Source organism: Pyrgilauda ruficollis, unplaced genomic scaffold (genome assembly GCF_017590135.1).
Source record: "Pyrgilauda ruficollis isolate IOZ18807 unplaced genomic scaffold, ASM1759013v1 scaffold49, whole genome shotgun sequence".
NCBI lineage: Eukaryota > Metazoa > Chordata > Aves > Passeriformes > Passeridae > Pyrgilauda > Pyrgilauda ruficollis.
This window is the reverse complement of record NW_024526488.1, coordinates 2779850-2793933: the sequence shown is the minus strand read 5'-3', so window position 1 is coordinate 2793933 and position 14084 is coordinate 2779850. Positions and strand designations below refer to the sequence as shown.

General features: G+C 35.8%; 1 protein-coding gene across 1 annotated transcript in view; it reads right to left on the bottom strand.

Moving 5' to 3' along the window:
* KCNT2 (potassium sodium-activated channel subfamily T member 2) overlaps positions 1 to 14084 on the bottom strand; it is a 116053-nt gene that overhangs the window by 77714 nt on the left and 24255 nt on the right. Inside the window, exons 2-5 of the mRNA XM_041479624.1 lie at positions 9531 to 9610; positions 4131 to 4230; positions 1316 to 1372; positions 579 to 627 (exon numbers count right to left, since the gene is read on the bottom strand). Coding sequence (XP_041335558.1) covers positions 579 to 627; positions 1316 to 1372; positions 4131 to 4230; positions 9531 to 9610 — 286 coding nt within the window. The remainder of the gene's footprint in view (positions 1 to 578; positions 628 to 1315; positions 1373 to 4130; positions 4231 to 9530; positions 9611 to 14084) is intronic.

Here is a 14084-nt window from a genome sequence, read left to right as displayed (position 1 = left end):
ACTATGATTTGGGAAATAATTAAAATATACAGAATTGTTAAAATAGGCAATCAAAATATATCAGCTTCTCTATATTAGTTTTACATAACCTTGGGCTTTATTTTCAAATAAATTCCTACCCTTACCAAACAGACATATTAGAAAAGGACTGCATGCATAGACAAATAAATACCTTAGTATTTTTAAATTAAATTTAATAAAGTAATCTGAACACTAGTTAAAAAATTATTTAAACTGTGCATATTCTACAGTATTTTCAAGGGCTTCTTCCCTTAGAAAATTGTGTATTATGAAGAGGTACAATCATTGCATTGGCATTGCACTAATCATGGTAAGAGAATATAATGGTATAACCTATCTGGAAGCTTATGTAACTCTTTTCTTAGTGAAAAACCACATTTCACAGAGAGAAACAGTACAGATCAGCTGATCTTTATGCTTTTGCTGTACTTGGTGTTCAAGATTTCCTTGCTGACATCAACATTTCCAAGTATCCTTGAACACTGCTACAGTTCCATAAATTAATATCATCTGCAGTTGTTACATGGAAATAATGGAATTTGTCATTTACATATTACCTGTAATCCCCATAAAGGTAAACTTCGATTCACCCAAATAATGGGAGACCTGTTCATTACAGTAAGGAAATAAATATGAAATTAATCATAATCTGGTGTTTCGGACAAAAAAAAAAAAAAAAAAACCAAAAAAAAAAAAAAAAAACACGTTGTACATGTGAAAAAAAAAAAACCTCTCAGTAATAAATACTTTAAATCAGTAGTTACCTACTGAGTATTGACATGACTTGTAGTTCTAATCCACAGCGAATCATTAGGTTCCTGTGGGAAACTGTCAATCCTTTTGTGTGAACATTTTGCTATATAAATCATATCTAACTCTTAGGGCTGTGGTATCTTGGAAGAATCCTATCAATGCTAATAGGCACTTGATACAGCACCACGAGAACGGGACACTCTCAATGGCACAATAATTTCCTGTTAATCATTTACTGCTATTCAGAATTATTTTTTTTTTTAATTAAGCGTGTCCTCTTTTATTTCTGCAAGGTATCAGCATTGATGGAACCCAGATCTCACACCAGCATCCAGTCCAGCAGTTCACTTTGCAATCAAGAGAAATAATTAAAATATTAAATGCAATTTGAACATTCAGAAATGTAAGTAATGGCTAGAGATTTATAGAAACATCCCTAGTATATGTTAAAATGCTACCATTCCAGATGGAAATGGATTCGTCTTCCTGTGTTCCCATCCCACCATTCTGTGAACGTTTGGGTTTTAACTTAGGAACTCACCAATCAATTGTTCCAGGTGTGTAGTTTTGATGGGAGCAACTCCGGTTTAATTCCTTACTGACAGTTGCCATACCATCCATGCAAAGTCCATTTCCATTAGCAAATGTGTATGGGAACACAGTCATAAAAACATACAGGAGGAAAGGGATATTAATTACATCATTAAGTGGTCTATGAAATGCATGCAATAGTTTGAAACCCAAGGCAATCAATACAGACATTTTTAAAAGTAAAATAACTTTTAGAAGGTACTGCTGTATGTGTTCCATATCTGTAGATAAAGGAGTGTGAAGTATTCCAGGTTACAGTTTTTGAATATTAGTTTTCAAATTTAAGAACGAGACAACTGCAATGATACTTTGTAAAGATGAACTAAGTACACAATATATACTAAAGATCAAGAGACCATAGAAATCCTATCCTATGGATAGGCTGTGATACAAAGAGCACATTCTCAACAGGAAAGACTGCAGCAAACTACACTTGCTAACCTCTTTTGAGGATGTGAGGAGAGCTGGAGATGCATGCAGCAGTATTTCAAGTACACAACTGGTGATACACAAGTAAAAATATTGGCCATTATACACATTATGTTATCTTGCCTTTAATTGCTGGCACAAATCTTTCTTTTACATGGTCGTATAAGGATGGGAATATATAATTTGTAAATGATGACAAATATCCTTCCTCATCCTTGGCAAGCAAGGTCAGCAGAAAATAAAGGGATCTGCAGCCCACAGATTAGCAAGAACAGTATATGTACCTGCTCTGAGTGGGACAGTGCTGAACTGTACCCATTAATAAGGATGCTTTATGTCTTAAGCTCTTTCCTGTACACCCACTGTGCCTGAAGGAGTAAATGCAAGACACCAACTTGTGCAGGCATTTCTGAAAACCAGGCAATAAATCTGATTAAAAGAATTCCTCCCAGATTTGTCACTTTAAAACCAACCAGGTGAAAACATTTTCTGTGGCCACACTCTCAGCACACTGAGTTTCTTTCAGCAGGCTATGACACAGTACCTAGAAATTTATTTTTTTTTTCATATCACTACATCTTCAAGAATACGTTCAAGCGGGAGTTTTGGTATCAAGCCCTCAGGATCTCTAGGGCATTAATGGGGTGCCATTTATTTGTCAGGCACAGCTTCTAAGATTAGGGCCTTAGTAAGCAGGCAGAAGGACTAACCTGAATCTTCTCAGGCAGACAAATATTATTCAGAGACAGAACACACCAACTAGTCTCTTAGATGTACCACAACACCATGTAGGGGAATAACATGTATAGAAAATATAAATACACTCTCTGGTGAATTGTAAAACACTTGGATTGAAGGACATGCCAAGAGAAGTGTGAGGCGTTCAGCAGTCTGCAGATGTATATGAATATGCATCTTGGCACATAAATACAAAAGTATATTTGGCACAAGGTCTGATATTCTAACCCGTCCTGCACACCCAGACAGAACCATGCAGTACAATATACTCATCTGGGCTCACCAGAGATCTCATAATGAAAGAATTGCAGCATGCCAGAAACCATAATTAGATAGAAAATGCTAAGTCCCTGAGTTGCTAATATGCCTAAATTTCTAAGGATGGATTTCCTCTTCTCCACAACTTTTTGTGAAAACTTTATTGCTTGTTTCCTCTTATTGAAGAGACATTCTAAGGTCTATGTAGAGTCAAAAGTAGTTTTTTATGGGTCTTGTTTTTCAGGGAAATTTCTTCATGGTCATTTTTCAGAACTTACAATTTCTCAAAATAAATTTTGACAAAAAAAATCTCAAATGTATCTTCTGTACTTCCTATTCACATATCGTTCTCTCATGCGCTGCTGAATTAAGCAAATATTCTTAACCTCTCTTTCCTTTGGACTTCATTCTTGCAAAGTAGAGTATTTCTCCTGTGCACTAGCTTTTTTGGTGTTACCCTTACTAGATATAACTGACATCCAAATATGAAAATTAGAAACCAAACTCTGTCCCTTGCCTAAAATTGTGTGAAGACTGCTGGTTCTATCATCCTAAGCTGAGTATTTTCTTATGTGCTTTGTTTCTTTCAGCATTTAAGGACAAAAGAATCAAATCAAGTGAAAGGAAGTATGTTAATAAAATGTGATGCTTATTAACATTAAAAAATTGAGGAGATTCAATATTTCCAGGATATAAATACAACAGAAGTACAGGATTAAATAAATTACAATTTCTTCTACATTTGGTGATTAATTGTGTAAGACATTTTAAAAAAAGGGTGATATAGAAGATATAGAATACCATACTGGCAATTTGGGGTGTGCTACACCATTCATTACAGCCATAAATCATTGTGAGTATAGAATGTACCTTTGGTCTCACTCTTCTGAAGCGTTTTGAGAAAGCAGAAGGCTAGAAAATTATCATCAATATCATCTGCATGAAAGCTCAGTTTCACATATTTGTCTGTCCATTTCTGGGATCTGGGGTTTTAAGTAATTTAAGCAAAATCCAAAAAGAATTGTTGCATAAACTGTGAATCAGACATTTGCAATTTTACATAGAAATGTCATGTAATAATACATCTAAAATATGTGTTTGCACTATTATATCTGATGCACAGTATCTAAGGAGAGAGCCAGGATTATTCTAGTGGTAAAGAGAAAAAATAATATTGTTATTTTAGTTCTTATTTCCATTCACAATGTAAAAGCAGCTTTGTAATTCTTTCAAAATATCCAGAAGACATAAAACAAATCCTTCATGTATTTAATGATTTATTTCTTATAACTTAAATAATGCTTTGAGAGCAGAAATAAGGAAAAAAACCCAAACATTACCATCCAAGTCCTTGTGTAGGATCATCCAGGAGCACACGAACTATGTATAGGAAACAGCTTAATAGCTTGAGAGAGAAATTGAATAATCGTATTCTCAGACCTAGAGAGAAGAGGAAAAGAAGAAAAGGAAAAGGAAAAGGAAAAGGAAAAGGAAAAGGAAAAGGACAGAAGTTCAGAGGTTTTAAAATTTCACCAACCTTCAAGGTAAAAATAAAAGGAACTAGAATAGTCTTGTAGTAAAAAGCTAATGTCTATATAACCACTCTCTATAACTCAGCCTGTTTTAATGTAAAGAACCATGCAGTCACTTGTTTGAAAGCTATTCTATACTGTTAATCCTTCACTGATGCCATTCTCTGGGTCCTTGGTAGTTTGAAAAGTTTGCTTTCTTGGGAGGGAAACCAGAACTACACAATGGTTTTTGAGATACAGCAACATGAAAAGACATACTTTCAGCCACAGGCAGAGATAGGCAAGCATTTAAATATTAATATCTAAAAAAGTCTTCATGCAGTAGCTTCACATACAGAATATATAACTCTCTTCCAACTTTTAAAATATTAAACTGGAGTTATTTAATGCTGAAGCTGAATAACTATGCATTCGAGAATCAGGACATCTGAAAGTCATGCTGAATGCACAACTGAACTGAACTTGTTCTACAGAACATGTAAATATTCTAAATGAACAGATAGGCCACAAATACTATCACAAAATATTACACTATCTCCCACAAATACAGGTTTAATGCACAAAGCCATTGATTCCTTCAAAGGGATCCACAAGGACACTTACTGCTATCACACAGGCAATTTATTTCACTGCCAACTGGAGTCGTTATCGACTGAAATGGAACTTTTTGGATTTTTATGTGATTTTGCAGTCATTAGAGGATTAAGGTTTAAATTTTTAGTACTGCTATTGAATTCAGCAGACTTTTTTGCTAGTTTGAATATTTTCATCTGACTCTTAGACATAAGCATTCATTTACTAATCACTTTAAAACGGTTGACTAATGTTAGGTGACTGGAGGTCACTGAAGCAATATTTTTTTTTAAGTCTTGCAAACTGAGAGTCCAGTTCTGTGTGGCTGTGCCCTTCTATCCAAACCAGAATACTCTGAATCTTACCCAGATGTGGCTTCCCTTGCCCCAGTCACAGCAAGGACACTGTGCTTTATTGCTGTGTTGCAAATACTTCAACAGGTCTGCTGAACTCAATGTAAATACTTCTGTGGTTTAAGAACTACCCAAATAATGCATACTCAAAGCTCTGGGCATACATTCCCTTCTAGTGAGAGAATCACAATCATTTTATGGCAATATTACCTCTTTTTTTAACTTTACTCAGTCCTAAGTTCAAAATCAGCAAAATCAGATAAAACTGATAAATCAGTTTTTATGTCTACTAGTTCCTTTCCCATTAAAACTCCATCTACTACATACACAGAAAAACAGAATACTGATTCTTAAGTATTTTACCATGCCATTTCTGAGTGAAATCTTTAGGTTTATTACATATTTATGCTTATTACTATTAACTGTGAAGTTGTAGTTATCACATAAGAACTGGATGGACTTTTACAGCACCTTGTTTCTGTGAACTAAGGGTTAAAATCCTGTGGACTGTGAGAAGTCCCACAGCTGTTACTGGCAGCTGGGTTTGAGAACATTAACCTAAGGATTCCTACTCCCCTATCAAGAGTAATTAGCCACTGACTTTATTCCCCAACATGCCAGAAGGGGGGGAAGGTCAGAAGGAAGCAAGCATGGTATCCTATTATTTGACTTGGTCATTTTTGTGAACTGTTGCTGAAGAAAACATGAATTATTTGTTTGTCCTAAGCCTTTTGTAGAATTCTGCTGGAATATGAATGATTGTCCTATTGGTTGCCAGGCTATTACAACTAGGAAAGCAGATAATGTTTAAATAAGCCCCTAAACCTAAACAAATAAAAAAGCCTACCAATTTTGTATTGTCTAACTTTCTTGGGCAAGTACAGAAGTCTGTTGTTTTTCTCCTGCTTTTTTGCCCTGTAAATGTTATTCTTGGTGTGAAACACTTGTTTTCTGCATTGATAATGGCCTGGTTTCTAATCATCCTTTGAAATTATATGTTGGTTTAAATGTCAAAAGAAAATGGTTCTTTTCTGATTGAAAGCTACATGAACACAGCAGACTGGGGGTTCAGCCTGCTGCCTTAAACCCTTAACTCTCAAATCTTATTTCTGGATATCTCCATAGGAATGGCTGTTTCCCACAGAATGGGAGGCAGGGTTTTCAACTCAGCCATGCTTTCATCTAAGGGTTTCAGTAGAGAGTGCATTTTGTGGCTCGGGCTGTTTATAAAGCAAGGCAAAGTACAGGTTCTGTGGCGTAGGTGATTGGGTCAGTTACTAAAATATAAATAGGAAAAACAGGCTTCAAGTCCACCCTGGGTCACCTCTCCTTGCTCTGTGTGCCTCAGCCATTAGTGACATATGCAGCCACCCCTGCTAAAATTTGGGTAATTAATGCAGGCCTAAAAAGTGCTTTTTTCCTCTGGTAGAAAGATTCTGCAGCCTCATAGCTGGGGATTCTCATGTGAGTTGGAAGCAATGCATGTGTTCCACTATCATGGAGATGTAGGATTTCAAATGTGGGAAGGAGGTGCACAAACACTACAGAAGGCATTTAAAACAGGTTTTCAATTATTATTCGGGTACAAAGAAAGCATTTCATATTTGTTTGCTTCCTGTCTATTTTTGTTCTGTATTTCACATGCTGTCAATGGATCAACATCGTCTGCTTGACTTAATTTCCTTTTCTCCATTCAGAGCCAGATTGCTTAAGTAGCAGGGTCATTGGCACAGAATCTCTGTTTTGAATATGAGTGGTGCCTGAAACTTGTGTTCAGCTCCACCCATTGTGCACTGTTATGCAGTTATATATTTTTTAATGGGAATGCAATTTCACTGTGTCTATGTAACAAAGTTGTTACATACTCTTGTTTTATTTAAAAGAATTGATAATAGCATTTCAAAATCTATTTGTTTTGTTAACTAAATATAACTATGTCAAATCTTATGTCATTTATCTACGTCATTTTCTTCTCACTTTAAACAAGTATTTGCTATTTTTGCAAGCACTTTAAGTATAGAGTGATACATTATGTTTCACCACTTCTGACTGGGACTTTCACTTTTATTATAAATTCTTCATGCTCTCCTTGCAAGCATTTCTGTAGATTAAATATCAGATTTAGAGAGTTGGTCTAAACAGAGTGACAGATACCAGGTGAGGATTTTAGAATTACCTCCCATTATTCCTTTCCCATAAGTCACTAATATATTGCTGATTTTCAGCAAATTATTTCAGTGGCAGCTGGCTTTAGGAGCTGGACCAAAATATGCTCTTAATAGTTCACATCCTAGTGATAGTTATCCTTTATTCCCTCTTCACTGACTTGAAACTTCACTTATCTTTTCCCTTTGGGACTTATTGTTGGCTGTGATAATGCAGTGTGTGGTCCTGGCAGGTTACAAGCAAGGAAGTCATGAAGTCATGCTTGTATGACTATGTAATTGTCTCCTTCTCTCTTTTTCTCTTCTTCTGCTTTTTTTTTTTTTTTTTTTTTTTTTTTTTTTGTGAGGGTGCTGAGTGACACATTTGTAAGATATTGTTTCATACACTGTTTGAATTTAATTAGACATTTGCCTGCAGAAGATTGAGTGGAAACTAGATTGACATGAGACACAGATTAGGCTTGTTTTATCAGTTTATCAGTTTAAAAAAGGGTAATGATTAATAAAACAGTTGATATTTCAAGTTACTGACCCATATGTGATTTAGATCAGGACAGCATTCTGTAGAAAATGCTTATAAATTCTAGACCTGACTGCTCTGGTTGGCAAAACCATGTGTTATTATCAAAACTTCTTGGTGAACAGGTTAGACTTACTTACACTGTCCAAAAAAATTTCTGATCCTACTGACAATTTTTCTCTCAATGACAGCAAGTCCATCTTTAATAAATATGTGAAGGAAGGTTTTTAGTGCTCTCACTGAACACTGTCTAAAATCCATTATCTTTGTTTATCAGCTCCCTGGTACCTCTGGGCAAGAGACTCCTCCTGTTTCAGGGGAGGACTGAATGAGCACATGTACCAGAGAAGCAGGCTACAGTGTCAGCAGCAGCTCTTCGGAGGCTTTCTTTGAGGAGACTCTGGTTCCGAGTATTTGGACAAGAACCAAGATCTGCATAAGCAGAAGGAGTGTTTGAACTCATTAATACTGACTGCTTTGGCTTGGGGATTTTTCTTGTTACTCATGGTGCCTTTTTTTTCTTTTTTCTTTCCTTTTAGAGGAATATTTTTCTTCCTACACTTGGAAAGTAAAAGAAGCTTAGCCAACAAAATTATCAAGTTCTGTGATATAAAGCTAGTATTTATTTATTGCTAGCTCTTACAGATAGATTTTTTTGCTATGTCTTATTTTTGAAAGCTTGATCTAGTCTCCCCAGTGTTGCTTGTCTGTATATTTTCAGACTGGGACATCAAAAAATTTCTTTCTTTTATTTTTTTCTGTCTTTTTCCAGACACAAAATCATGAAACAATTTTAACTGTACAAAGGAAAAAATGTATTCTTTGTAGTCTGAAAGCTTTATGTATTGTAATCTTAGTTCTTTACATGTGACAGGCAAAGAGAGGTAACTTCAGTCCTGCTACACAGAAGAAAATTGAGGTCAGTTACTGATCTTCTGACCTATAAGCTCCACTGTTCTAACCAAGATTGGATAATATTCCATGTTTCCACCCACTTGGATCAGCTGCATGGATGCATTTAAAAAGATTAATATCTTAATTCCTCCACATTATTTTCTTCCATGATGGCCAATGACGTTAAGCACATATATCAATGAAGATCTATTTACATTAGACTATATTGTTGAGACTAAATTAAGTTAGACTATAGGCTAATGACAAGGACTACATTTCTGAAGTACCACATCCCCAGTAGTCTCCTTTCCAAATTTTTTTTTTTTTTCAGGGCAGATAAAGTTTGAAACTTTAAGAATACTTAACACTTCAAAAAGCTGGGTACTTTTGCAGCTTTTTTATTTTACCATCCTAAGTGTCTTTGCTTTCCTAGTCACAAGGTCACGATTTATCAATGAGCATTGCTGCCAGATCATTGCAAATTAGTCAACTTGATCACGACACAGAAATAAAATCATGATTTTATTTAACAGTTCGTGACATCACTAATTGTTTGATCCTGCATGAGCACATGATGCTCAAGTTTAAATATTTTAACTCAGAAGAAAATTAATAACTTCACTGTTGCCTTTTCAAAAACTGAATTTGATTTTACTTAAAAGTATCACAAATATGTTTAAGAGAAATTAATACAACTGCTTACTTGATCTTTGGTTTTTGATGAAGAAGAGCTTTAGTCTCTCTTTAAATGTATTTTCATTCATATAGAATTCAACTTGCACCCTGAAATAATAAAAAAGAAAGTATTAGGATTGGCTATGAAAGATAATAAATCAGTATTTCATAATAATTTGTTTCTCTAATAATCTATTCTTGATATAAAACTGGAGGGACTTATAGTGAGTGTTCAGCTAAAAACCCACTTGGCTTTGAATGACTAATGTTGAAAGTTTTTAAAAAAGCCCAAACCAAATAAACAAAAAAACCCCAGCACCACCAAGCACAAGACCTTTCATTTATCCCCTTTACATGCAGAATAATTTTCATATTACTCAGTCTACACTGCAAAATAAGAAGGCTCTATGCTTTTGGGATTTTCATTGGATGACCATTCTCCTATTTGCATGTTAGTAGGGAAGATTTTCTTGATGTCCAGGTTAAGCCTCCTGCCTCAATTTAACTTCTTTCCTGTAAAAGTGACATTTTAATGATCCTTCTTTTTTCTATCTTGTTCACGTTTCTGTTGAATCTTCATGTTTCAGTCCACTTGTTTGTACTCACCTATCATGAAACACTCATGTACCAAACAAAACCACCCTCTCTGAACTTGTTTTTGTCACCATGAAACAGTGAGAGCTGAAAGCAAAATTATGCTGCAATCACACAACATTGTACAGAAAATAACTCTCCTCCTGGTTATATTAAAGCAACAGGGGTATCTTTCCTCCATTTACCTCAGCTCTGCCTGGGTATATTTCATCTTTCTGTCCCTCAGTTCAGCCTGAGTACCACTCATGCAATAGTTATCAGACTAGAAGAGAGAACTGCTGCAGGGACTGGCCAGGGAGGAAGGTGTGTGCCACTTCTGTAGAAAACCTCAGGCTGTTCAGAGTTGTGGAGCTCCAGTACTTGCTGGAAGATGAGCAGCATTACTCTCATTGTCACTGAAGTCCCTGCTCTACTCAAATCACTGAATCTCCCTCCCCAAGCCAGCTGTCCCCCAGAAATGAATCTCTACCCCAGCACATCTGTGCCTTCCTAGAAGTCAGAGCTCAGCTGGAGAAGCTCTATTATTGCTACATCTCCCTTTCGCTGTAGATCATCATGTTTTGCACAGCTGCATGCACTTTTTCTGCTCATGAGCATGCTTGAATTTTATTTCAGCATCTCTTCTCAGCAGTCTTTCATCAAATAACTGTAGTTCAAATACTTGGTTTTATAGGTAGTCATATTCTTCTAGAAGAATCCTGACTTCAGTTTTTCCCTTCTTGCATGTGAAGCCTTTTGCTGAAACAATTTTTGTACAATATACTGTTACATGTAACGTCTCTCAAACAGTTGTCTATACCAGATATTTCCATACACTTATGGAATTGATGGGTTATTTATGGGATTAGAATGGGTGACATCTCAGGCAAGGTGATTTTTCATGCCTGCCTATTACCAGAAGTTTAGGCATATCACTTTGTAGGACAGGGTCATAAAAAGAAGGCTCTGTGATTCACTCAGACAAGTCCAGAAGTCCACAGCCTTTGGTGTGTTTTATTGTAGTGTTCCTTATAGGATGGGTAATTACACTACCTCCTATTCAGAGGAAGCACAACACAACCTCCTTTTTAAGAATCTGTTTTCCAAGGTACTGTCATTAATGCAGTGACAATTTTAGTGGGAAACATCTCCCATGATTTGGCAGCTGCCACATGCTAAGTGTACATACTTAATCTTCAAGGATGTATTTCAAGAGGTAAACAAAGTGACACAAGCTACTGGAGTAAGCAATGTTATTGAAAAGATGCATGGTGGTTTTGGTTTTTTTAAACACATTCTGAATTAATCTGTCAGCATTTTGGTAAGAAAATTTCAGCAATCACTTATCATGAAAAAGCAACATGTTAACAGCGGGCCATGATTTAATGATAAAGAGGGAAGAGGATGTGGGAGCTAACCACCCTCCTATCACCAGCCCTATGAATTGCTCTGATAGCCTAACAGCTGTCTACTTGGCTTTTCTTAGAAACCTGTGCTCACAGGAAACTGGGATTCCACAGTGCAGCAGTTTCCATGGCAAAATGGATTACAAATGCTGCTAATGCCACTTCTGTGGCTTCTTCTCCATCCCCTGACTTCTTTAAACTTTGGTAAAAACTGTAGTGGCCTTCTGCATTTGCAGAAATACATTATCACACATCTATAATCAATGCAGTCTCCTGATACTCTGGCTACCAGAGAATATTTCACTTTGTTTCCTGAAGGTTGCTATTTACATAGTAAAGTTAAGTATGACTGGCTGAAGGAGCCCCTGGCAAGGACAGAAATCTCTAGATACTGATCTTTCCCAAGACTACTTTTTATTTCTAAGGAGAACACTCATTCTACTTGAATGTTCCTTACAATCTTTAAATGGTTAATGTTTTATCTCAAGTATTTGCTCTTTTCTGTATTTTTTCCACTATGAAGTGTAGCCTAGAAAAGGAGGGTTTTGGGAACCTACAAAAAATAAATTCTGATCTCCCACTGAAATATTGAGAACATTTTGTAGCAGCAGTGGTAAAGGGCTTGAACAAGATTTTTCTGGACTAAATTAATATAGGTTACTAAGGATGTTTCAAGTGAGGGAGTGAAATTCTTGTGATACACTTATATAAAACTTACTTTGTTGCAGGATATTAGAAATTTCATTGCAAGCAAATGGTTTTGACAAAATGTGGCGCACCACACAAATCAGGGTGATAGTACATGTACATGCAGATCACCTGGCCTACAGAATACATTTGGGTTTATTCTGTACTTATAGTGTAACTTGAAAACGTAGTTTCAACAATTTGTGCTTCATGTTTATCTTCCTGTAAAAGACAGTCCACCCTAACCAGAAGGAAGTCAAGCTGAAGGATTAAAATACTATTCCTTGATAGTGGTTTCAGGGAGAGAAATGGTTGATGAATGTAAGGATTTTGTTTTTGCAGTCAGTTAATAGCTTCAGAAATTTTCAGTGCTTGTAGCTGGCAATGAATATTCCAGGAAAAGCTGTTTCTGGATGTTAAAAGAACAGGTCTTATGTTCACTGACTCTTACTTCAGCTGTGTTGAAAATGCACAAATACATGATGCACCTGTAGCAAAAGCTCCTGAAGTTATATTATTGTCCTTAAAACACAGTGTGCTGTGCTAAAACTCAATACCACTGGTAGTGGTCATCACGAGTTTAAACCCAAAGAACAGTGATGTCACTGAAATAATTTCAAGTCTTTCAAACTGTAATAATCATCTTGATGTACCCCAAGTCCAATACAAACTGCTTTATTATAATTCAGTTAAGATGAAATTTGAGAAGTACATTTTAATGTAATACAAAGTATAGCAGGAAAATCCTAATTCCAGTCAAGGACATTAAGGCAGAGCACTGCTGGTGGCTGTAAAACACTGGGACCAATCTCTCTGTGCTCTGGCTACTTAACTGATTTTTCCTGCATTTTTCCATTACTATTTACAATGTCAATCTAACCCCATAGCCACACTTTAGTATTGTAACAGTATTATCTTGCACCCTCAAAGCTATAAATTGTCTTTCTTTCATGTTAAAAACCAGATTTGGCAGAAATAATCACTTCACAAATGAAAGTATGAGCTGGATTTCTCACTACGTGCATGCCAAGAGCTGTAAATGTTTATGTTTACTATTTATTGATGTTGGAATCAAGAAAAGGTATTAAGTGTACAAACAGAGCCAATCTGAAGAAAAATACTTACATTTATTTAAATCCGTTGTTTTGGAAAAGAACATCTCATATTTTTCCTACAAAGAAAGCCTTGTAATAGGAAAGGAATATGGAGGTTCTTTATTGGGATTTGCCAATTCAATATATGTGAAATCCTATTAGATTTTAGACCTGAAAGCTTATTATGTAGGGCATAGATGGGCGCTTAAAATGAAGCACCTGAACTGCTAAAGTGAACTGCTATTATCAGATCTTATTTTACTGCAATAAAAAAAGGAAACAGATATTTTTTTCTTATAACTTTCATTAAAAGGACTAGTGTGTTTTAAGGATGACTGTCATGGATAACACTTCTATTTGAAGTTTTGCAGGTTCTGAAGGACTCAGAACTCTGTTTTAAAAGCACAGTAAGCACACTTTCTGAAGGTGTTTGCCATGCACTGTGCTGGTGAAATCTAACTTTTGCAATATGGTCCTACACTTTCTTAAACATGGTTCTAACAAGTGCAGAGTACTCAAAACTGACATGTATAAGGTCATTTTCTGATGGGGATTTTCATCATTTTAGTAGGAACAAGCCAATAAATATTTTCAAGAACTCTGCAGAGCTGTGTTTGTGCAGTATTGTCTTCTAGATTCTTTATCATACCTCACACTGGGAAACTACAAGACAAAACACAGGTTACACAGGGATTTTTTAGCTAGAAGCCCCCTTTCATATCAGTGAATCTGAGTTAAACTCTTCAGTGATGTTTTTCCAGACATACCTATATTCACTTATTTAACTGGATGTTAACATAACTAATAGACTTATAGATACCA